Source organism: Sus scrofa, chromosome 1 (genome assembly GCF_000003025.6).
Source record: "Sus scrofa isolate TJ Tabasco breed Duroc chromosome 1, Sscrofa11.1, whole genome shotgun sequence".
Classification (NCBI taxonomy): Eukaryota; Metazoa; Chordata; class Mammalia; order Artiodactyla; family Suidae; genus Sus; species Sus scrofa.
In genome coordinates, this window is record NC_010443.5 from 66,214,928 (window position 1) to 66,241,385 (window position 26,458).

Below are 26,458 nucleotides of genomic sequence, written 5' to 3' on the forward strand. Positions count from 1 at the left end.
ATGAAAGAAAGCCTCCATTGTGATGCTATTAGACAGAAGTAGGAATGGTGGGAGAAAATTAAAAAGAGGCAGAATTCAATCTAAATCAATGGCTTTCTATCAGAATAATTTTCCAACAATAGAATAACATACCTAACAAGAACTAGGCTACTCTCCCTGGAAATATTCTCAAACAGGCTACATATGTCCATGCATTTTAGAAAGTGCTTCAGCATTGGATGGAAGACTAGCGTAGATTCAGTCCCTTTCAATGCTGAGACGTGGTCACTATCTGGGTGACTTGAGCAAGTAAGTTAATTCCTCTTGGGCTTTTCAGCTTCACCTATAAGAAGAGAAGATTAAACTAGATGATCTCAAGGTCCCACTCATTGCAAAAACTCTATCATTTACAACAGAGGCAGAACAGATCACCTGAAGGGGAGGAAGGGTAGACTCACAGAGAGAAGGAAAGACGTCAGGAAGGAGCAGAGAAAGGAATCGTCAGTTAGAAGAAAGAGGAGACTCTGATGAAAGACCAAAGTAAAAAAAAAAAAAAAGGCTTTCAAGAGGGAAGAAAAAGCTTCACCAGAGTTATGGACCAGGAGCGAAAGAAGAAATCAAAAAAAGAGGAGAGAGAGAGGTGAAAAGAAGCTGGAGAGGTTCTGCCTTCCCCAGCCCCTCATCGGCCTATTTAATAGCTCCATCTCCACCTTCTTTATTGTTCAGCTATCTTGATAAATTTCAACTGGCATTAACATGAAGCATGTGGTTAATACCATAGTTTTAACACCCAATTCAATTTTATTACTAACGGCGTCTCTTTTTTTCCAAACAAGGATTTCTCTGAGACCCAGTGCCTTTTCCCTTTATATTCATCACATATTAAAGGTTTCCAGGAGCCCCTAAATTTCCAATTTATGCTGATGCTCCCACTTGGTATGCTGAAGGTACTTCATCACCCTTCGTTATGAATGAGCTACAACAGTACTGCAACGGCGCTCAGCAAACAGCTCCTGACTTTCAGGTGTCGTTACATGCAAGTTAAACTAAATGGATGAATTTTTAGCAGGAATAATGTAGTTCATGTTGACATTATTCACCGCTTTCCCAAGAAGACAGGTATTAATCAGACAACACTCCTGTAGGTCTCAGTATATAAATATTTGGGTGTCTGGCTAAACAGTGCCCTAACCTTTAAAAGGCATATAGACCTTATGCTTTAAATAGGATCATCAGTATAAAGGGCAATTTAGGATAAATAAAAGGAAGAATTTCTTTGCACAGGAGTATGGATGTATATGGAACCTATTATCTCAAGAATTTGAACAGCATACAAATAAAAATAAGTCCCCAGGAAGGATTTAGATAAATCAGTAATCACAAAGTTGTGTGAATTCTTCTTTCAAAAGCACTCATGCAGAGTTCCTGATGTGGCACGGTGGGTTAAGAATCTAACTGCAGCAGCTCAGGCATGGATTTGATCCCTGGCCCAGCACAGTGGGTTAAAGGATTGGGTGTAGGTCACACCTGAGCTTCAGATTCAAACTCTGGCCCCAGAACTTCCATTTGCTGCAAGTGTGGCCATAAAAAGAAAAAAAAAAAAATCTCTCATGCTTCTGTCTCTTCCCCTCTGTTTCCATCCTCTTCATTTTTTTAATTTTCTTTTTAGGTCCACACCTGTGGCATATGGAAGCACCCAGGCTAGGGGCTGAATCAGATCTGCAGTTGCTGGCCTACACAACAGCCACAGCAACTTGGGATCTGAGCCATATCTGAAACCTACACCACAGCTCATGGCAACAGTGGATCCCTAATCCACTGAGCTAGGCCAGGGATTGAACCCACACCCTCATGGATACTAGTCAGGTTCTTAATCCAGTGAACCACAACAGGAACTCCTCCAATGTCCTTATTTTGGACAGCATAAGTTTATTGAAGCCTCACAGGAAATTTTTTTTAAATACAAGAACTTGGGTGTTGTTTCAAGAAATTTATAACCTGGAAAGTGGAATATGGTATACCACAGGGGTGATTAGGAGAGCATGGCAGCACATGCTAGTGCTCAGTGAGCAGATGAATAAGGATCACTTCAGGAATTAAAAAGGAAGGGCCATTTCTCAGAGCAGGAAGACTTCGTGGAGAAGGATGAATCTGATATGGCCATAATGCATAGAATCAGGGCACAGATGAGCAGACAGGATGGAAATCCCATGAGCCAAGGCATAAAAGTGGCCAAAAGCTTGACAGTTCTGAATAAATCAGCTGTCTGGGTAAAGAACGGTGTTCATAAGAGGAACTTCACATGTGGTTGTCACTTCATTCTAGGTTACTAAAAGTAAAGGACATTTGAGAGTTCCCGTTATGGCTCAGCCGGATAAGAACCTGACTAGTATCCATGACGATTTGGATTCTATCCCCGGCCTCACTCCATGGGTCAAGGATCCCACGTTGCTGCAAGATGGGGCTTGGATCCCAAGTTGCCATGGCTGTGGTGTCGGCCTGGAGCTTCAGCTCCAATTCGACCCCAGCCCTGGGACTTTCATATGCCTTAGGTGCGGCCCTGAAAAGAAAAAAATTATTCGATCCTCATCCACATGTATATGCTACAGTTTGCAGGACTGCACCCTCACCCTCCACCCAGACCCCAAGACAGTAGGCGTCAACTAAGCCCACTCTGCGGTGGGGTCTTAGGACCTACGAAGGTCTAGAGGTGAGTGAGGGGTAGGGGGAGTCTCCAGCCGCCTCAAGCTTAGTGAGTGGGGCTTGGTGGAGGTCTACATTTTACCACAAAGACAGAGATAACAGCACTATCTAAAAGTTTTTGTTTTTGTTTTGCTTTTTAGGCCACATCCAAGGCATATGGAGGTTCCCAGGCTAGGAGTTGAATTAGAGCTACAGCTGCCAGCCACAGCCACAGCCATAGCAATGCAGGATCCGAGCCACGTCTGCGGCAACCTGGATCCTTAACCCACTGAGCAAGGCCAGGGATCAAACCTGCAACCTCGTGGTTCCTAGTCAGATTTGTTAACCACTGAGCAATGATGGGAATTCCTATCTAAAAGATTTCAAAGAGTTCCTGCTGTGGTACACAGGGTTAATAATGTGGTTTGTCTTTGTGGAGGTGCTGGTTAAGGATCCAGCGTTGCTCTGGCTGTGGCATAGGTCGAAGCTCCCTCTCAGATTTGATCCCTGGCCAAGGAAGTTCCATATGCCTAGGAGGCAGCTGAAAAAGAAAAATAAATAAATAAAAGAGACTTTGCATACAAGGACCTGTGGAAGACTGCTAGAATTCCAACCATGGGGCCACAGCAGAATCCTAGGGGGTCAGCCAGAGGAGATGCATCTGCCCGTATCATGGGACCTTCCAGGGGAAAGATTCCCCAGTACTCGGGAGGTCTCCAAAGTGCTCACAAGAGAGTCATCCTTAAACATCTGCAAGTATTGCCATCATTTTGGGGGGCAGTCAAGGCAAACATGCCCTCTAAACTCCTGCCTTTCCCTGCTCTATCCTCAGAAGGTCAGACACTGCAGCTAGCCGATGCATGTATAAAGTGGAAAGGAGAAGGGAGGGAAAAGAAGTTGACATAAGAAAGAAAGTGGGGAGTTTCCATCATGACACAGCAGAAACGAATCTGACTAGTATCCATGAGGATGCAGGTTTGATCCCTGACCCAGCTCAGTGGGTTAAAGATCTGGTGTTGCCATGAGCTGTGATGTAGGGTTGAAGATGAAGCTCGGATCCTGCGTTGCTATGGCTGTGGCATAGGCTGGCATCTGTAGCTCCAATTTGACTCCTAACCTGGGAAACTCTATATGACTTCGGTGTGGTCCTAAAATCAGAGAAAGGAAGAAAGAAAGAAGGAAAGAAAGAAAGAAAGAAAGAAAGAAAGAAAGAAAGAAAGAAAGAAAGAAAGAAAGAAAGAAAGAGAAGGAAGGAAAGAAAGAAAGAAAGAAAGAAAGAAAGAAAGAAAGAAAGAAAGAAAGAAAGAAAGAAAGAAAGAAAGAAAGGAAGGAAGGAAGGAAGGAAGGAAGGAAAGAAAAAGAAGGGAGGGAGGGAGGGAAGGAAGGAAGGAAGGAAAGAAAGAAAGGAGGGAGGGAAAGAGGGAAGGAAGGAAGGAAGGAAGTAAAGGGACTTCCCATGTAGCACAGAGGTCAGGAATCCATTGTTGTCACTATAGTGGCTTGGGTTGTTATTGTGGGACAGGTTTGATCCCTGGCTGAGGAACTTCTGCATGCCTTGGGTGCAGCGAAATACACACACACACACACACACACAAATGAAGTTGAAGATTAAATTTAAAAATTGCTTTTAAAAAAGTAAATTAAGGAGTTCCCGTTGTGGCTCAATGATAACAAAGCCAACTAATATCCATGAGGATGCAGGTTTGATCCCTGACCCAGATCAGTGGGTTAAGGATCCGGCACTGCTGTGAGCTGTGGTGTAGGTTGCAGATGGGGCTCAGATCCAGTGTTGCTGTGGCTGTGGTATAAGCCAACAGCTACAGCTCCAATTCAAGCCCTAACCTGGGAACCTCCATATGCCGTGAGTGTGGCCCTAAAAAAAAGGAAAAGAAAAGAACCACACGCTTCTTCTGATAGAGACCCATACATCAGAGGGGCAGTTCCGGGGCTGAAAGCAATTCCGAATTTTTATTATGACCCTCGACAATACATGTTAAGAATAGGATTGCAACTGTTTTGAGGGACTAAAGGGATCCCCAGCTCTCAGCTGTCTAAGAATGAGCAGATAAATAATGAACCTTGTCTAAAACTTTATCCAGCATTAGGGGGAAAATGAACCCCGCAGGGCAGCTTTGCAGGGGCAGTTACCCAAAAAAAATTTTATTTGTAATTGTACCTGACATGTCAGCTTTTAAGGTACTAGTTACATATTCACAAACCAGTATAGGAAATAGGGTTAAGAACAGTAGCATTTTACTATGAATTCAAATTCATAGTATAATATAAGAAAAGAGTTGGAGAAGGAGGAGGAAAAAATCAAAGAAAATTTCTCTTTCCTCCCAGGAATTTCCCTCTATTGTGATGTCCAGAATGCAGGCTAAATCCAAAGAATACATCGCTAACCTCACTCTGCTTCCTACAGGATGCAACAATTGAGAGCTAAAAGGAATAAGCTTCCAAAACCCCCCAATAAAACTATATACAGAGTTTTTTAATGTATGCAATTTCATTGATAAGTTAAATATTCTATAACACATAGAACAATATAGGACAAAGAGGAGGTGAATGTACCTAACACCAGAGGCTCGAACAAAAGCATTTACTGGGCAGCATAAAAGTGCACAGATGCAGAAGAAGATGGGTGGAAACCCGATGGTGGGCAGGATTTGGGATTCAGATGCATGGTATATGTGTGTCAAGAGAATGGGAGCTGTTGAATTATGGGGCTATAATTCCATCGAGGGATGCTGAGGACTGCGTAAACCACTTGAGCCTCCAGAAATTACTGCCCCATATTTCAGTCACCTGTGGTTTGTTCTATGGGTAATTTACGGGCTGCCTTTACACAGTCTGTCTTGTCAAACTTCATACATTGGATATTTTTTTGCAATGTGGTTTGTCTTTTATCTGAGAATCTGTCCATTCCTGTAACTGATTTTTATTGATCATTTACTACACGCTCCATGCTGTGGGGACTGCTGTGTTGTGCCTCTCTCCTGCAGGCCTCCAGCTGCTGCACACTCTAAAGTTATACAACACCTGAAATTAGACATCTTGAGACCATGGAGAAAGCCCTGGGGAGTAAATACCCATCAACAGCAACAAAAGAGTGAAACAAATGTTTAAGAAAGATAAAGCCATAAGGGTCTGGGGGTGGAGTTCCCAAGAGCACCATCCTTGGGGCTCTGTCTACACAGTTTCCCAGGCTCTGCGCACAGGAAAAAGCTGCACTGACCTGGGGAGGCAGCTTTTAAGGAGAAGGGGTTTGACTTTGCTAATGCTAAGACATTAAAAAAAAAAAAAAAGAGTTCCAGCCATGGCTCAGCAGTAACCTACCCAGCTGGCATCCACGAGGATGGGGGTTTAATCCCTGGTCTAATTCAGTGGGTTAAAGGATCCAGCGCAGCCATGAGCTATGGTATAGGTAGCAGACACAGCTGGGATCTGGCATTGCTGTGGCTGTGGCATAGGCCAGCAGCTGCAGCTCCAATTCGACCTCTAGCCTGGGAACTTCCATACGCCGCCAACTTAAAAAGACAAAAAAAAAGAAGAAGAGGAATTCTCATTTTGTAAATACGGATACAAAGTGACATGGTTCAAAGTGTTACTGACTTAACAGTATCTTAGAGACACGCATTACGCAAATGCAAGGTGCTAATAATTTTTCTTACGCAAATGCAAGGTGCTAATAATTTTTCTTTTTCCTGCAGGGGCTGTGGCTTCATTCTTACCACCCCCCCCTTCACAAGTTCCATTCTGCATCTCCTATGGATTCCTCAAATTCAGGGTGGCTAAAACCAAACACTGTTCTTCTCCAAACCAGTTCCCCTCTACCTTTCCTACATCTGGTAGCAGCATCACGTCCCCAGTCTCTCAGCAGTACCTTCATCATCTACCCCCCATCCACCCACGGGGGGCCCCCCACATCCAGTCTCAGTGTGTCTTTGTGCACAATGGCTATCCTCTCCCCCCTCCCCATTTCAGGCCTCTGACTTCGCTCTGAGCCACTGAGATTGGGTCCAGCTGCTCTGCTGCAGCCTCTTCTCTGACTAAATCCTGCATCCAGGCAATCATCAGATGAATCTCATTTAAATATTCTTTCCTCACACTAGTCCCCTGCTCAGTAACTCTCCTCACCCCCAAAGGGATGATTTCCAAACAGTGTGGCCTGGGATCCTTCCTCCCCACTCAACCCCTTTCCCATTTTTATGCCACCAGCGAATCAGGTCTACTGACACCCCTGAGCAGTCCTTAAAATTTCTTTTCTTTTCCTGCAAATGCACCAGCTAAAGCTGGAGGAGGCTTATGAGGATGAAGCAGGAGCCAGGTTTTGGACACAGTAGGCTTGGGAAGAGGCTCAGGGCTTCTCTGTCTCACACATCCCTCCATCAACTCTCCTCCCTTTCAAGGTTGCCTGGGATATTGTTTCAATCTGAGTTTTCCCGGATACGTGTTGAGTGCCAGTTCCCCACTGTGCTTGCTCAGGCCGAAGGCCCCCGGAGAGGTGAACCTCCAGTCCTGACCAGTACCTCACGTGGAGATGCCCCCCACGTCTTCACACCAAGAACATCGCCGCTCAAATAGACCAGGTACCTTGGAGATACATGAAGCAGCAACAGAGTCATCACCATAAGGAAGGAAGCTGGTGCTCTTTTCAAAGTTGCTTTCATCCAAAGGATAAGCTACTTTAACCTTGGCAGGTTTTAAAAGAAAAGTCTGTTGCTAATGGGTACCAGCCCAGCTGGGAAGACTTTAATGGGTACTGACAGTGGCATCATCTATAAACAAAACAGGCAGCCCTTGGAGAGAACAAGGAAACTGACTGTTCTGCCTCTCCTCTAAAAGGGAAGGGCAGAAAATGAGAAAGAAAATGGCATCATGGAATATTCAGTACAACTGGTCACAAAGCATTTCTCTTAACATTTTTGAGAGCACAGTGCATTGGAAAGGAAAAAAAAAAAAAAAAAAAAAGCCCTTCCTTCTGAAAGCAAAGAGAGAGAAACTTCTCTAAAGGGATAGACACCAGGCCTGATCCCAGGACCCCCACACAAGTTCTAGAGGGGTCTGAGCCCACTTAAGTTGAAGTAGATACAGATTTGTCCCAAAGCACTTCCACTTGGGGGTCTTTGTTATGAATAAGCAGAGCTGAATGGTTAGATTTAAGGTCATGAGAAAAAGGAGGTTTAAAAGGATAAAAACCAAACTATTACCTCTCAAATGGGGAACTAGGGGGTCCTCTCATTTTCTATTTAATAGATATTCCCGTAGTTTGGGAAGTTTGGGATTTTGGATGTTACCTTACTGTGGTTTGTTCTAAATGGTAAGAAGCTAACATTTGAATAACCGGTGGTCAAATGTATGGATGCGATTTCAAACCTCCTGACTGTTTCCGCTGATCAGGAAGTGTGCGCAGGCCCACCTATGCTTCGCTGTTCTTGCCAGGCACATGTGTGGGAAACACTTAGTCATAAATTTGTATTTCCAGGAGTTCCCATTGTGGCTCAGCAGGTTAAGAACCCAACGAGTATCCATGAGGATGCGGGTCCAATCCCCAGCCTCGCTCAGTGGGTTAAGGATCCAGCATTGCCGCAAGCTGCAGCATAGATCACAGATGTGGCTCAGATCCAGTGTTGCTGTGGCTGTGGTGCAGGCCGACAGCTGTAGCTCCAATTGGATACCTAGCCTGGGAACTTCCATATGCTGCTGGTGCAGCCCTTAAAAAAAAAAAAAAAAAAAAAAAGATTCATATTTCTAAAATCCTGATGTGATTCTCTGACCCCAATATATGACCTGAGCATCTCTTAATTGCATCACCCTCATCTACCTCCCCAGGTCTCTTTTCTCATCTGTAAAATGGGACTCAGAATTTCTTCATTTAACAGCTGGGAAAACTAACTGAGACAAAGAAGGGGAATTGGTCTACCGTCAGGCCAGGCCGAGCAGCCCCAGTGAAGGTCTTAACAAGAGAATTCTCACTCTCCCCACCTCCTTTTCTTCTCTCTGCCAGTGGACATCAGCCCTCAGGGGGCTCCAACAGACACGCTGGCATGAAGCAAAGGCAGGAGAGGGTGAGACAGCATATGCCAGAAAGCTGTTTTTCTACTTAAAAAACATTCATTTAAAATTCTATCAGAAAGTCTTATGCCTAAAAAATTCATTACCTCCGTTCTAATTATACAAGAGCCTTACAACTAAAATATTCTCCCAATCACCTAAGAGACCACCACTTAACAGTATATTAGATGCAAAAATTTCAGATTTTCCCCATGGGTGTAAATTTTAAACATTCAAATTTGCAAAAGAGAAGCAAATGGGAATAAAGACATTCACAGCAAGCTATTTCATATCCATTAGTTATCATTTACACATCAAATACATACAGCATTAAGACCAAATATACAGAATTTCCACATTTATATACAGTAATCAACATAGTGCACAATTCAAATCTATCTTACAATCAAGTGTACAAGTTTAGATATGGCTTTATAAACTACGAACAATAACTGTGCTAAAGTAACTCAGAGGTCCAGAAATAAACACTGGGAATGCCGCCTCCACATGGAGGCCCTCAAAGTTCAGCAAGATGCTCATCATTGTGTTTGCAAAACAGATGGTGCAGGTAAATGTTTGCAGGCAGTGTCCACCCATCAGCCCCCAAGCCGCTGAAACGTGGGTTCGAATTACACTAACATTGGTCCTTCCCATCTCAGAGATCTGGAAAATACACCTCTACATCTTCCACACATTTAGAGATGGGATATTATAAACAAAGAGAAGAAAGACGCACAATCAGTGAGATGATGCTTAGCAGGACTTTCAGATTCAGAAATTCTCAGGCAACAGAGTCAGCATCTGCATTGTTGAGGTCCTTTTCCCTTCCTTTCTTTTCTGGTTTTGCTAAGTCAAGGTACTGAGTAATTGTTCAGGAATGTACAAGACGTTCTAGATCAAGTGGTCCCCAAAACAGAATTTAAAAGAGCTCTTGTAAAGATCATACCTAATTAGCCATTCTTCTCTTCCCCAACCAAAAATGTATTGTAAGAATGAATGAATGAATGACCTTGACCTAAAATCATGCGTCCATGCCTATTTTACATCCACTTTCCCGCCAATGTTACACACACATTCGTTAACTAACCAGTTTTCTAGGTGTCAACTTTTAAGTCTTCCTTGCCCCATTCTCTAAACTCTATTGTCGAGGAGAAAATTCTTTGTAAATTTCTATGTTTTCTATGGTTTTTAACGTTCATAACATATCAATAGAGCAGTGTGTGTATGTGTTTATAAATAAATACGCTGAAGGGCATGCTGAGAAAGTTTTACAAAGGTTTGGAGACCACTTGCCTACATAAGGATGATCTGGCGTGTCTCCAAACACTGACAGTTTCTATAAAACAAATATACAAATACATTCTTTACATAGTATATTATAAAATGGAAACTATATGCCACAAACGTTTTTGAGAGACCAGAAGTAAGTTCCAGAATCAAAGGAGTGGACACCCTGGGGCTACGCCTCTTGTGCCCAGGCCCAGCCTCAGATGGGACAGCTCAGGAGAACAAGCCAGAAACCAGGGCAATGCTCAACATTTCTCCAATGCTTGCTGCACCAGCCACTGGGATATTCACAGACAAGCCTTCCCTACAGATGGCCTTTGTTTTTTATTTAAACCTGTAGTCATCTGCATTGTTTTAGTAAGATGCCACTACCTAGAAAATTTCCAGCGTGCCGACACATCTCTAATACAGCCATACCACATGGTTGCTCGAAGCCAGTATCTGTTCTCTTTCCTTCTCTCCTCCCACTCAGTGAAATTCAAATACCTCCCGATAAAGTACTCAGACCCACATCTTTTCAACCGCTACTATGGAGGAGCCATCACCCTCATCAACGCTGCAGTTGTCAGACACTCAGCCGGACACGGGGTGCTGGGAAAAACATATGTTTACAGTAAGCATGATCCCATGAAATGGATTATTTGAGGTAAAACCATTTTGACAGAAGTAACACAAACACGTTGCCCCTACTGAAGCAGAGATCCCTCCAAAAATTTGAGCCTCATCTTTAGTCTTATTGCTGCAAAAGATTTCAGATATAATTTGCTGAAGATAAAAATACAATCATTTGGACATGGTAGATGTTTTAATAAAGTCCAATGTGATCTCTAGTTGGGGGAGAGAAGCAAACATGAGAGAATGTTTCCAACTGCAAACAACTATTAAAAAGTCCAAGGATTGCTGTTTTTTTAAGAAGAGAGGGGTAGCAAGTACCCCAAGAATTACTCTTTTCCAGCCTCCAATTATATTACATTCCTGCTGCTATCTATGTAGCCACTACTGGTTAACTTGGCAATTCAGGCACTGAATTCTATTGTTTTCAAAGCCATGGGGTAATTTTTTTAATACTAAAGAAGAAAAAAGGTTTCAACTTTACTAATAAATAGAAAGCACTCTATTCTAGAGCCAAAAGAAAAAAAAAAGAAAAAACCAGGGAGGGGGGGATGCTTGCCAGTGAGAGTGGGAGCTGAATTAGTCATATTTAGACTACTTTTCACAAAGTGAAATATCATCGTAAATATATATTGCTCTATAGTTAGTGAATTGTCTCAAAATCTTTAAAGCTGTAATTAAGGATAACAGCAATTGAAAAATCTTCAAGAAGGCCATCAAGTTCATTGCTGAAATTATTTCACTGTGAATGGAACACCAAGGTACTGTACCAATCTTTTGCTCTAGATAACTTGTTTCCCCACAGATATGATCAGGAGTGTTGGTGCTGGTTGGACCACATCCAAAAGCCACTGTTTGATTATTGCAACCGTCCCCCTTATTTGCCTACAAATTTGACAGTTAGGGGCAATAATCCTCTTGCAATTTGAGCATCCTAATGATCTAGCCATGAGCATAAGTTTCAGAGAGTTTTGGTCTGGGGATGAGTTCCCTGCTTTGATGAGAGCCAGAATGGTTGGGGAGGTCACATTGTCAGCCCCAAAACAGTGAGTGGCTTTCTTTTATGCTATTTGTCAGTATTCTTTGTAACCTTCTCCAAGGGGCAAGGCCAATATGTTGCTGGTTCCAGTTGTCTTAAAGGTTAAAGAACTTCAAATATCTTTAAGATATTCTTTAAAGTCAGTGACTAAAAGCCTAAATTTCTAGAAAGGAAATTAGATGAGGAAAGGCCCATGTTTGCATTTAGTCCTGGCACTAGCAAGTGTTCTGCAGGCAAGAGGGATTCCCCACCAAGGGAATCCTTTGGAACCTCAAAAGTGGCATCCAGACCACCAAAAGCAAGTGGAAAAAGGTCAAGCACTCCACGGCCACAGGCAATTGATCCTGGACCTGCTCAAGTTGGGTTGCTGGAGATCAGCATTTAGACTCAAGAAGTATTTGTCACCGGATGTACTTTCATCAGCCCTTGTTAATCTTAAACAGAACTGCACATAAAGGAGAACAAAGGGTATGGGGCATAGCCAGGAGCAACAAAAGTGCTTCGCCCTATAAAAGAAAAGAAAAGAAGAAGGAGAAGGAGAGGAAGAGGAAGAAGAAGAAGGAAAGGGAGAGGGAAGAGGAGGAAGAAGGAGAAGAAGAGGAGGAGGAAGAGGAGGAGAAGGAAGAGAGGGAGGAGGGAGGAGGAAGAAGGAGGAGGGGGAGGAGAAAGAAGAACCTGAGTAGTTCTCTATCAACAAAGGCACCATCCTTTCACTGAAAATATACTCAACAATTGTTCTAGGAAGTAATTAATTAACTAATGCAGAAAAACCTGATTGTGCAGAATTTTCTCCTGTAGGGAAAAATCCTGCCTCTTCTCTCTCATCTTAAGCCCCAAGTTGGTCAGCCTATCCATGCAGAAGCTCCCCTGGTCCTAAACTCATATTTTTTTTTTTTTGAAATCAACCTTTTGGAGTGTTAGAAGGTAGATGACAACAATGACGATGACAACAAAACCCTATCTCTTGCAAAAAATGACACACTTGTCAAAACAAAGATAAGTTCTCAATTAATATGACACCTCTTCTTCCTGCCCTGTCACTCAGCACATTCTCCACTGGATAACAACAGAGATTCCTTTGGCTTGCAATTAGTCTCCCCTGTGGCTGTGGTAAAGGCAAGAAAGAACACCAACAACAGGAACTTGTGAAAACCCTTTAGAAGAAGGCTTTCTTCAACTGCAGTCCATGAACCCCTCAAGGAATCCATGGATCACTTCAGAATGTCTCTAAGTCTCCTGAACTTACATGTAAAATTTCACATATTTGCATGTCTGTATTCTTCTGGGACTGGGGCATAGGATTTGAATTGGATTATCAGTGCAAACACCAAAATTAAAAACCATTACTTTTCAGGAATTGGCCCAATTTCTGGGCACCCCTTTCCCATGCTGTGTTTCTAGAGGAAGGGGAGATGATAATGAGCTGAGACCTCTTTGTGCAGAACTTGTTAGGTGTCTCTGATGTGGGCCCGTGGAGAGGGGCTGGCAGGAACAGAGGCTCCAACGGGGGTATGTGAGACGTGTTTAGGCAACAGCAAATGGACCAGCCTCGCTGCACTGGAGGCTCTTGAGGAGCAACAGGGTGGGTAAAGAGGTGAGAACAGCAGGCACTAAGGGAAACCTCATCCTGAAGCAATGCAGCATCCTCTCAGCTTTTCAGAAATACTTAGTGGTGATGTGGGGAATAGATCAGGGAAGTGGCCAAGCATGCAAAAGAGGCTATCACAGACACTTAGGCAAAAGAGAATGCCCTAAAACCAGGGTGCCATGTCTGTTCCACTCATGGCTCTCTATGCAGTGTGGATCCCAGGGCCAGGCTCAGATAAGTGGCTATCAACATACCAGTGAGTAACTGAACATGCAGGGAGACAGCATCTGGGCACGGATTTCTTAAAAGATATAATCCAAGAATGAGAAGTCTTGGTGATTTGGCTGTCCATCTTGGTGCCATTCACAGAGTCTGGCAGCGCCTTGCACAGAGTAGATACTGAAGAAAGTTCCCTTGAATTGGCCTGGACTAGGCTGAGCTGTTAGAGGGGAGAAGAGTGGAGGATTCCAACACTCTCTGAGAGAGGTTGGGGGGGGGGGGTGCTGGTTCTGTAAACATGGAGTGACCCCTCAGGAAAGTGGGTTTTAAAAGGAAACCAAGTCAAGCTGATGTAAGGGCAAGAACCATGTAAGGCAAGGTCAAAGACCTCAGTTCTGAGCCCGCCCTCCAACTAAAGATAGCTTTTCAGAGCTAATCCCAGTCCAGCTATCTGTTTCTATGTGTCTACACTCTCAAAGAATCTAAGCAAGAGCCCTGCAACTACGAAGCTTAATGCTTCCTTTCCTTGAACCCCAGCCATTTCACAAACACATACCTCAGCCCTCCGTGAACACAGGCATGGCTCAGGTGAGGGCAAGACTGCAGGCGTGATTCAAGTCCGGTTGTTCTAAGTCTGTGATCAGTCGGCTGGGTAACCTGTGGCCTGGGCAGTGTCATTATTCACAAACCATGATGTTACAACAAGAAATGGGAACCTCTGCAGAAACTGAAATCATCCTTGTATCCCATCTACTCTGACATATGCAAAGCAAAGCAGCATGCTGCTCCTTCATCCTGATAAGTGGGATGGGGGTGGGGTGAGGCAAAGGGAAGTGGAGAGAAGGGGCAGAATTTAATGTTACAATGAGGGCTTAAAAAAAAAAAAAAAAAAAAAAAAAAAAAAAACAGATGGCCCATGGATCCTCTCTCCATCCAAAAGCATCTGTGAACATTAAAGACCACATATCCTTACATTACCCTCTAGTCAAAAAAGAAATGCAGGTCTTGAACAAGTGAGCCAGAGGACCAAAATATCCCCTACTTTCTTATAATGTTTCTTGTAAGTAGCACCTGTTCATCAAATTGGAGAACACTTCAAATCTGGGTAGCTCAGGAATGAAGCACATACAGTCAATGCCCTTTCAGTCAAGACCGCATCAGTCACCCACATCACGGTGGTTTTTGTCTTGATCAGTTTATTTCCATACCTTACCTAGGGAAAGTAAAACCTGGGTATGTTCTAGGGCTCCAAATCAAGTTACAAAATGCTAGGTACCTGGTCATAAGCTGCCAGGCAGAACCCAGGGCTCCACACGGCAATGTTTATTCAGGTTCCTGTGGGAGGGGCCTTGAGAGAATGAAGGAAGGATTCACAACCGCACTTTGAACGCTGGCTCTCCATGGACTTGCCCTCTAAGTAACACACAATAAAAAATATATGTGACTCCTACTAGTAACTTTTTCAAATTAGCAATTTAAAAATAGTAATTAAAGAGAAGTTTTCGTTTTCTAAAAGAAATCACCATGAAATGCCAAAAAAAATCAATGCCAGCTAGATGAAGGGTCCTTTATTCTTATCACCAAAATTAAGGGCAGAGGAGAGTCGGGTGTTCTTTAAAATGGAATACTCTAAATTTCCTTAAACACAACAGTTTTTAAAGGGGTGTTTTTAATTATGGGCTTATATGTATGGGATTTATATACCATCCATGAAGATATTAATTTCATTTCTACTGAATAAACGAAATACTAAATTTTTTTTAAAATATATGTGACTCTACATAGTCATAATTCAATCATTCTTGGCATGAAGCTACATCACACCTGGTGCTCTACAGAAAGAATATATTGTAGACAAAATTCCCAACACAGCTCTTTCCAGTTGAAGGTCGGGAAAGGGCAGCTCAGCCTTTGTGGAGTTGGGTCCACAGTATATCTGTTCATTACATTCACATTTTCGGGCCACAAGTTTCCCTGGTCACACAGAACTACCACCAGCTGGCCTTGGAACACGCTTGCTAGAGCAAGAAGAGGTGAAGAGTCCAAACGATGCTGGAAACAGAGAGGCTTATCCACTCATATATTCCCCAACACATTCTCACTGGGCATCAAACAGTCCTCTCAAAGATGGTGGTGCTTAATAAGATATTAACAATTGAGTTTCTGTAAAATAAAAATGTCTAACTTAGAGTATTTCAGCATTTCTTCCCAGTTTCATACACCCTACCCAGTTGCTTAAATGGTAAATAGCTTCGAAAACTCTTCCCCTTTACCTCTTTGGGAAGCCACATTTTAGGATTGTTTTGCCAAAACCATATTCGAAGAGAGTCTTTTTCAAGTAAAGTACACGGACTTCTCAGAAGAAGTTACTGTCTTTTAAGAAGTTCCTCTTTAACCCCATAAGGTACAACCCTTACCCAGTCAAGTTGTGGTAAGAAGCCCAAATGCACAGCCATCACCCCATTTGTCACTGTAAGTCAACCAAAACTACAAGCTCAGAGACAGAGAGCTTTCATCACAACAGTATCCCCAAGAGTTCAGGTGTTCCAGGGGAGGAAGAGGGATACAGGGAGGCAAGGAGAAACCCTTAAGAAACATTAAGGTTTTCCTCAGCGTTGTCTTCCCCTCACTGGACAATGGCTGAGAATACCAGAAAAGGTGCATGAAGAAAACTGCATAGAGTCTACACTGCACAAAGTGCTTTGATACCAGTTACACGATCCTCTTCCTACCTCATCTTTTCAATGCATCTTGCAAGATTTGTTTGCCAAAAAAAAAAAAAAAAAAAAAAAAAAAAAAAAAAAAAAAAGACATTACAAGTTGGCAAGCTTCTGCTTGCAAAAACCAAATCCTTTTCCCTTCACGTCTATTAAACCCATCCTATTCCTGAGCTTTATTCCCTCCGAGTAAAGCGAACGTAGGCAACTTAACAGTCTGGAGTCAACAAAGGACAATGTGCCGGCTTGCGTTCAGGCAACGAAAGAAAGTCTTCTTTGCAAATATACAGTGGAATTGAAGACTGTTTGCAGCTGTTGATGATCTGTAAAAATATTTCCAAGGTTCTCTCAACAAAAGATTTCCATTCAAGCGAGATCACAGAGATGACGATGACAGAATCCTAACCATGTCATGGTGTGTGTTCCACCAGCTTGGCTTTGGCTAGTGACTATGGCTGCTGGAGATGGAATTCCTTTGCCCTCCAATCTTCACACGTATGAAGCCCGTCAAGGAGTAAAACGTGTTTATGTCACACCTCTTCCCAGAGGTTTGAAGCGCCGAATGTTACCACATGAATCCTCACAACACCCCTGTGAGGTAGGTAGGTGGAGACTATTGTCACCCCCACTTTACAGGTGGGGGAAATGAGGCACACAAGAATTAAGGGACTTGCCCGAAATCACACAGCTAGTCACTGGCAGGGCTTAGAATAAAACTGATACTGGTTAGCACCTAGCACAGTGCTTTACACATAGCAGGTGTTCACTGAATACCTATGGATTTTATTTGACTTGTATCTCAATATACAATAGACACACATAAAATACAAGCAGCCACCTTAGAACACTTATGTCCTACATTTCTTCTGATGACCTCTTCCATGACTTTGAACCCTGCTGCATGAAGGATGTTCAAGAATCCATCTCACAACCAAGCCCTCGGGTTGAAGGGGATCAATGTCACCACAGTCTGTGGGTGACCCGCTCTTGCACCTGCTCTACCACACAATGTTAGTTTTCTAATGAAAACAAAAATGGACTTCAGAAACCATGCTGACTTTTTTTTTTTTTTTTTTGCCTGTTTGTTTTCAATGGAGCCATTGGAATGGTTCTGTGTTTTATTTGTACAAAAACAAAAGAAATAAGGCTGCTCTAGTCCAGTTAGTCTGGGAGAACTGTGCCAAGCACGATGACCTCCTCCCAGCTCGGAGGAATTTCTACCTGGGAAGCTGGACCGACCCCAGGGAGGGGTAGCTCCAACAGAAGAGGGTCAGCGAGGCCAAACATCACTTGCACTGTTCATGGTCTGTGTAGTCATCCATGTCCACGTCGGAATCAAAGAGCGAGTGTCCAGTGAAATCTGTATCTGGGGTCCTGGAAAAACTGTTCTCTGCTCCCTCATCTTCAAAGGTCTCTGTCCTTGAGTAAAAGCTGAAATCCAGCAGGGGCGTGTGCGTTTTGCTGCCTTCACTGCTCTCCTCGGACTCATAGATGGTATTGTCATCATCATGGTGCCACTCGGGCCAGAATTTCCTCCTTATCCTCTCACAGTACATGGCCAGATTGATCAGCTCACCTGCAGGGTGTTAAGGAAAGACAGGGTTAGTTCTCCAAGGCAACAGTCTACCAGCCACTTGGCTTCCTGGAAAACTGAGAAGCATGGGAGGGCCGGCATTAACCATGTTTTCCCACAGAAGCCCTGTCCAAATGTTTAGATTTGTATACACAGAAGAAGAAAACTGAATGGGAGAAGATAATTCCAGCGAGTGGGCTGAATGAAATTTAGGAGTGAATCTTGTGGTGAGAAGTGAGAGGGGAACTTATCCAAAATGGCAGCTAAACTGCCGTCATTTGGCTTTGTGAGGCATTTCATTATTTTATGTTTGCACATCAAGAACTAGTCCTTCAGCTGGTTTACAGCTAAATTAATTTATAGTCCATGAAAACACACCAACTGTCAGTTGGATTAAGTCAGCCAGAAGTGATCATTCATTCCACAAATATTTGTAGTGTCATTACAGCTGGTTACTATGCCAAGTAGTTGAAAACAATTAGGAGCGGATGGAAATCTTGCCCTGAATAATCCATAAAGTGGATGGGTCAGAACTGTCTTTATGGATGAGCATGATGAAAATACATATAGTAACACGGACATTTTTCATATTAATTTTTAATATTTTTTAAATAAAATTCAACAGCTGCACCCACTATTGGGTTCTCACTTGGTCACTGAGCTCCTTCTTTTTCCCGTGAATCAAAGGAATATTTTGGTTAGGTTGTTAAAATTGCCCCGGCATTCATCTGACACATGACACAGTGTTTGGCTTGCAATTCCTAATTTCAAATGGGAAATGAAGAAACAGGGTGTGTTTTTGCTTTTGATCCACCAGATGGCAACATTGCTCATAAGTATATAATTTGTCACTGTCTTTTAGGATTTTATTGCCCTAACAATATTCTTTGAATGTTTGTTTGTTTGTTTATTTATTTATTTATTGTCTTTTCTAGGGCTGCACCTGCAGCATATGGAGATTCCCAGGCTAGGGATCTAATCAGAGCTACAGCTGCTGGCCTACACCAGAGCCATAGCAATTCGGGATCCGAGCCGCATCTGCAACCTGCACCACAGTTCACAGCAACACTGGATCCTTAACCCACTGAGCGAGGCCAGGGATCGAACCCGCAACCTTATGGTTCCTAGTTGGCTTCATTAACCACTGAGCAATGACAGGAACTCCTGAATGTTTATATTTTAAGTTATATGAACATTCACTTAATATGTAGGTAATTCGTGTTTCAATGCAGAAAATCAGCAAATATAGATAAGCAACAAATAAAAGAATTACCAATGATGCAATTTAACATAATAACATTCATTTATATTCTTCCAGGAGCTTATATATTTAAATATACATTTACATATATTTACATTTGCTATGTAGAATTAACTACTATTCTGTTTCCTATGCTACTTTTCCCACTTAACAACATATAATGAAAACCTTTTAATTTCACTCTATGACCACCTTGATAATTACATAATATTTCATTATACAGATGTACCATAGTTTCATTTTGTTTTTACCAACCTCTTATCATAGCTATTTAGGTTATTTCTAGATTAATTGCTCTATTGGTTATAGTCTGTAACTATTCTGTTTTATCTTATATCAAAGGAAATAATATACACTCATTTTGAAAATTGGAAGTCTGAATATAGAAACCATATAAATACACACAATACACATGTATGTACATAAAGGAGAAAACGAAAGCATCTATAAGTCACCAATCCAAGGTAATCACAATAAACATCTTAATGTAATTTCTTTCTGTATTTTTTTCTATTTATTCGTTGTCATTATTATAATTTCCTATTACTACCTGTAGCATGAAAACATCTTCCCCAAGTTCCCGTCGTGGCACAGAGGAAACGAATCCGACTAGGAACCATGAGGTTTCCGGTTCAATCCCTGGCCTCGCTCAGTGGGTTAAGGATCTGGCATTGCCATGAGCTGTGGTGTAGGTCGCAGACGCGGCTGGGATCCTGCGTTGCTGTGGCTCTGGCGTAGGCCGGCAGCTGTAGCTCCGATTAGACCCCTAGCCTGGGAACCTCCATACGCTATGGGTGTGGCCCTAGAAAAGACCAAAAAAATTTTAGTGGGAATTTTTTTTTTTTTTTTTTTTTTTTTTTGCTTCTTAGGGCCACACCCATAGCGTATGGAGGTTCCCAGGCTAGGGGTCTAATCGGAGCTACAGCTGTCGGCCTACGCCAGAGCCACAGCAACGCAGGATCCCAGCCGCGTCTGCGACCTACACCACAGCTCATGGCAACGCCAGATCCTTAACCCACTGAGCGAGGCCAGGGATTGAACCGGAAACCTCACGGTTCTTAGTGGGGTTCATTAACCACTGCGCCACGATGGGAATTCCAACCCACTAAAATTTTTCAACACTTGATTGCTGTTCTGCTTAACTAAGCATATACCTACAAAACATAAGGCAAATCCCCCTGCATCATGGATCCTGTAAACCAGTGGGTTTGTACTGGTTCCAGGTCACCATTTTCAGTCTTCTCAGATCAAGAGTTCAACTCACACTAAAATATGACTCCATTCTGATGGCCCCCAACCTGAAGACTGGCTTTTTTTTTTTTTTCTTAGGGCCGCTCCTGCAACATGTGGAAGTTCCTGGGCTAGGCGTCAAATTGGAGCTGCAGCTATTGTCCTATGCCTCAGCCACAGCAATGCAGGATCCCAGCATCATCCATGACCTACACCATAGCTCACTGACAACAATGGATCCTTAACCCATTGATCGAGGCCAGGGATCCAACCTGCATCCTAAAGAATTGGGTTAGGATCGTTACCACTGCGCCCCAACAGAAACTCCCTGACCTGAAGATTTTCTGTACACACTCAGGAGCCAGAAGCTGAGAAGCCAACATCATTGTTCTCTTTGGGCAGATGCATGCAAAACTTTGACTGATTTTCTCCCCCAGGGAAGTAGTTATGAAACACCTCACCAGGTATTGCTGGTAACCAGGAATTAAAGATGTGGAAGCAGCAGCAAGGGGCCACTGGGGGCAGGGAACATCAAAGATTGAGGTCACTTCACAGCAGGCCCCGGGGATAACTGTTTGCCTCAATCAAATCCATCACCAGAAAGTCAGGATCTATTCACAATGTCCAGGGGATCTACCTGATATATGACTATACCCACTTCTTCTGAGGCCTCCTCTCTACAGCCTCTTTCTTCACTTTTCTTCCAGGAGAGCTGCCCCCTTCATGATTGTGATATTAGAGCCCCATCAGTGTGTAATAATAAAAATTAATGGTAATGACAACAAACATGTACACAAGCCTTACTGTGTACCAGGCACTATTTGAAGTGCTTTATTTGTCGAATTCATATTAACTCCCATCCCTCAGTCCTTGCAACAATCCTAGGAGGCAGGAACCATTACTGTCTCCATCTGTAATAGGCAAATGGAAGCAACAGAGAGGTTAACTGACTTCCCTAAGGTCATGTAGGACAGTGGCAGAGCCAGGATTCAAACACAAGCAGTCTCCTGACTCCAGTCCCTTCACCATGACTCTCTCTCTACTCTGCCTTGAAGGATGAGTTAACAGCCTGGGAATTAAAAGTTTCCCATTCCCTGTCACAAAATATTTTTCCGTACTTCTTTCTGAGGTTCAAGAATTCTGAAGGGAGAGGTGCTTCTGTTCAAAGATAATGGGCTGCCATGACAAAGTGATGCCTCTATCATGCAGCCGAGAAAGGGTTGGCTTTGATAAGCGAGGCTGAGAGCTCACACACCATCCTCACACCCTGCCCTGACAGAAAGAGTCAAACAGAGAGTGAAAACGTACAGTGCCAATCCCTTCCTGTGCCTGGATCCTCCATCAGCTGACCCACTCACTCAACACGCTACCGGCCAAAGGAATGAAGAAAAGTCAGCAGTGGAAACAGGTTGTGTGTAATACGTGAGTGTGTGTGATACACCCATGTTAACATAAATGCCTATATGAAGATGTTAACATTGTGAAATAATTCTTTTTTTTTTTTTGTCTTTTTGCTATTTCTTTGGGCACATGGAGGTTCCCAGGCTAGGGCTCTAATCGGAGCTGTAGCTGCTGGTCTACACCAGAGCCACAGCCACGTGGGATCAGAGCCATGTCTGCAACCTACACCACAGCTCATGGCAACACTAGATCCTTAACCCACTGAGCGAGGCCATGGATCGAACCCGCAACCTCATGGTTCCTAGTCGGATTCGTTAACCACTGAGCCACGACAGGAACTCTGTGAAGTGATTCTAAAACTGAATTTTTTTCAAAGTGTACTCAACAATCAGATAATGTCACCTATCACGCTGGTAAAAATTAAAGTCTGATACCAGCCATTGTAGAGGGTCAGGCATTGTCCTACATGGCCGGTGGAAGTAGAAATTGTCACAAGCTTTCTGGGAAAGTAACCACCTTATTGTACATCTGAAACTAATATAATACAGTAGGTCAATTATACTTCAACTGTTTTAATGTTGCTAATAATAAACCTGAGATTCTTTTTTTACTGTAAAAAGGGGAAAATTTTCAGAAAAAAATGACATTCAAACTTAATTGAGGAACATAATTTGATATGCTTTCAGATACTGGTTCATGAGAATATAAACACTGCTACAGTCTTAATAGAAAGTCATTGAGCTGTGCAGAACAAGAGCTTATACCCTTTGAGACAGTAATGCCCAACTAGAAATTTTGCTTAAAGAAATAACCATAGATAAGCAGAAATATATATTTATACAATAGTCACTATAGAATATTAGTAAAAATTATTTGAAACAATCCACAAATCCAGAAAAAGATTAATCACAAAAATTATAATGTTGCCATAGGATAGAATATTATGTAACTACTAAATATATTGATTTGAAGACTTTAATGACAATGGAAAATGGCCATAATACATGGTTAATTAAAAACTGTAGGTTACGATGATCCTAATATTTAAAAATACATACATGCACATACTTGATAAAAGATGAGGAAACACACCACAACGTTAACAGAAGTTCTCAGTAGGCGATGGGATCATAAGTTAATTATTTTTTAATTTTTCTATTTTTTCTAAATTTTCTCTATTAAGGAAACATTTCATATTATACACAAAGACACTCTATATACTTTAAGAATTTCTGGATAGGAGTTCCCATTGTGGCACAGAGGAAACGAATCTGACTAGTAACCATGAGGCTGTGGGTTCAATCCCCAGCCTCTCACTGGGTTAAGGATCCAGCATTGCCATGAGCTGTGGCGTAGGTCAAAGACGTGGCTCGGATCCTACCTTGCTGTGGCTGTGGCGTAGGCCAGGAGCTACAGCTCTGATTTGACCCCTAGCCTGGGAACCTCCATATGCCGTAGGTGCTGCCCTAAGAAGCAAAAAAAAAAAATTTTTAAATAAATAAGAATTGCTGGCTATTCAATGCCTGTCCTCCTACTCACCTAAATTAAGGAAAATTCTCACTATTCTGGATGGCTCCTGAAACAGCCTGTGTGGCTAGACGTTATCAATTAACATCCAGGTCCAAAAAGCTAACATTTACACACACACAAACACACATACACTCACACACACACACACACACACACACACTCACACAGATGGCAAGGACCACGGTGCCCTGGCTGCTCCAAAGAAAAGGCAGAAAACTGCCAGGCTCAAGCCACTCACACTCCTGGGTATGAGCCAGCTCTAAAGAATCCAGGCCCCAGCTTGTTTGTTCCTCCTGTTCCTTCTCCTTGTTATTTCTTGGGAAAGTCTCCACCACAGAAGCGCAGTCAGAGAAAGAAGTTGAGTCCAGATTAGTAGTTTGCCTGCATCAGCAGCTCTGATGCAAAGGTCTGGAAGGGGGCTAAAAGCATGACTGAATGAAGTGAGCTTTACTTTTATTTTTATCTTTATTTTTTGCTTTTTAGGGCCACACCCGAAGCATGTGGACGTTTCAGGCTAGGGGTCTAATCAGAGCTACAGCTGCCAGCCTACACCACAGCCACAGCAACACAGGATGGAGCCATGTCTGCATCCTACACCACAGCTCAAGGCAACGTCGGATCCTTAACCCACGGAGCAAGGCCAGGGATTGAACTTGAAACCTCTTGGTCACTAGTTGGATTTGTTTTCGCTGTGCCATAACAGGTACTCCTGAAGTGAGCTTCAGACACTCTGACGACTTGAATGATTCATGCTCAAGTCCCCATCGAGAGCTAGAAGCTACTAGCTTGTTTTAAGAATCAAAGTACCTGCAACCACGTGCCAGAGTCCCCTCAGATGAAGACATCGGGTTCCCCCAAATGTCTGTGTCTCTGGGTAGGACTCAAAATCAATCCTCCTAAAAGACTAAACATTTCTTTAAAAAGAAAACTAAATACCTCAAGGCCCTCCAGGAAGTAAGAGAGGAAAAGGCTAAGTCATAAATAAATTAACAAGAGAGGCTTTATTTCTGCGAGAAGGGATTCTGCAGGATCAGAGGTTTTCTACTGAGAGTGGATACCTAAAGCCTTCTGACTAAATAACAGATGACCTCAATACAGTTGACCCTTGAGCAACACGGAGCTAATTCCCATGTAACTTACAGTCACCCCTCTGTATCTGAGGTTCCTCTGCATTCATGGGTGCAGTACTGTAGCTATTACTACAACGTATAAGTTACTACATGTTACTATAAGGTATAAACGACCCATGCAGTTCCAATCTGTGTTGTTCAAGGGTCAACTGCAGTGTGTGTGGGTGTAGGTGTGGGTGTTTGTGCATGCACTTGGGTAGAAATGTAAGTGTACGTTTACAAGTGAGTGTATATAGGGTATGTGTGTTTAGAAGCATGCAAGTAGACGTTGAGTGTGTGTGTGCTCATAGGTGTGTAAGGGTGGTGTGGTAGGGAAATTGAAGGAGAGACTAGGAAGTAACAGGAAGCAACAGTAAATACAAAGCACCCCTAAATGAACTAAAAGGCATCAATATCTTTTAGACCACCATGGAAAATCTGGTTATAATAAAGGGAAACTATTTTAAGCACTAAAAACATCACCAATATGATAACATATTCAATTTAGACAACCTTTAACACTTTCATTGCAAGACAAAGAACCTCTCCATGCTGATCATGTAGGAAATTATTTAAGTCCATACTCTCCCAAGCCCCACTTAGCTATGGTTCTAGACGACCTTTAATCAGTCTCCAATCCAGTCCAACCAAGTCTGATAATGTATCTGGAGCCCAGTCCTCACCAATCTAGAACACTCCTTCTGCTGCCTTTAGCCTGGTCTGAATCTCTGGATATGCTCATGAGTGCGCGAGCGCACACACACACACACACACACACAGAGCTACAGCCTTCACCAACCTCCCCACCTACCCACCTGCGGGGAGCCGAGGAGATACAGGAGGCCAAGGAAGGGAACTAGCCTGACGGCACCGTTCCGAAGGCAGGGTTCCTAACCAAGGAAAAAAAGCCTACCCACCGGCATAGTTCCAAAGGCAAGTTATAAAAATAATGAGGCTCACCTGCTAACCTGACAGCAACGGCAACAATAACAAAATGAAGGCTTTGCACAATAGTGGAAGAATAAAAATTGCTTTTTGGAAAATTCAGTCTTTCCTGTTATTTACTTATTAATCAGCTTTTTCTGCTATTTGTTTGTATTCTTTGTTATTTTTCTGTATTGTTTTGTGATTCAATAAAATTGGAACAACGAAAATTGGAACAGTAATAAAATAATAAGAGTTTCACCTTGGTGAAATTCCCCCTATTCAGATCTAATGTAGGTAAAAACAAAGTATTCATTAGTTTGTTACAAGTAAGAATAGGTTTTAGAGTTAGGTCATTGTGGAGTGTACAATAGGTTAGAATAGGTTAGACACACATTATTCTTGATGGAAAAAATAATAATCTTACTTTTAATAAGTTTTGTAGGGAGCTTTTAAGTTTTAGAAAATTAAGTTGCTTTGATATAAAAAATATTTTCTCATACTGCCCCCTGACCATAACACTTTGAAGTTAGTACCCCAAGCTTTAATCTAAAAAATGAGTTTTTATAAATGTTAAATTCTTGTGCTTGTGACCTTTGTAGTTGTTAAAGATTAGCTTAAAACAATAACGGGTGGCACTCGCTAAGAGTAACCACAAGACGTTTTATACCGAATTGCCTTATTTTCATGTAATGATTTTTCCACATAATGTTTTGTACCCATTATAATTTTACATGATGCATTGTATCTGTTAGTTTTAATTAAAATTCTTAGAACACAATGTATATCTACTGTACCATGTAGTCTAAAATTTAACCTTTGAAAATACGACCTAAGTACTGTGATGTAAGTTATAATTAAGCTGTCTATATAAACTGCTACTTATGCTAATAAAAACTGAGCAGTCCAGCGCCCTGAAAGAAGGGACAAAGAGGCTGTCTCCGTGTGCTTCGCCAACACTGTCCATCCCTGGAGGGAGTACCTTGGCTGCTGGAGCTGGACTCCGGCACCCACTCACAACCACTACACATGACCACTCACTCACATATGTTCATCCTCAGTTTCATACGATTTTGCCTTGCTTGGTTCCGGCCATCCAACATTAATTAAGAGCATCCTATATGCTATTCACTAATTATCTCATTTACACACCTGGGGCTCGATCTGATCCCTCGCCCGGGAACTCCATATGCTGTGGATCAACCATAATGGGAAAAAAAAGGGGGCGGGATTAAGGAAGACCAGTAAAATAG

General features: G+C 42.5%; 1 protein-coding gene across 3 annotated transcripts in view; it reads right to left on the reverse strand.

The window, feature by feature from the left end:
* FAXC (failed axon connections homolog) overlaps nucleotides 8,999-26,458 on the reverse strand; it is an 85,875-nt gene continuing 68,415 nt past the window's right edge. For 2 of the 3 annotated variants that reach the window (XM_021090292.1, XM_021090285.1), the window contains exon 7: nucleotides 17,236-17,753. In XM_021090292.1, the coding sequence (XP_020945951.1) occupies nucleotides 17,464-17,753 (290 nt within the window). In that variant the 3' untranslated portion in view covers nucleotides 17,236-17,463. Of the gene's footprint in view, nucleotides 17,754-26,458 lie in introns of all 3 variants that reach the window. The other variant, XM_021090274.1, reaches the window with a different exon arrangement.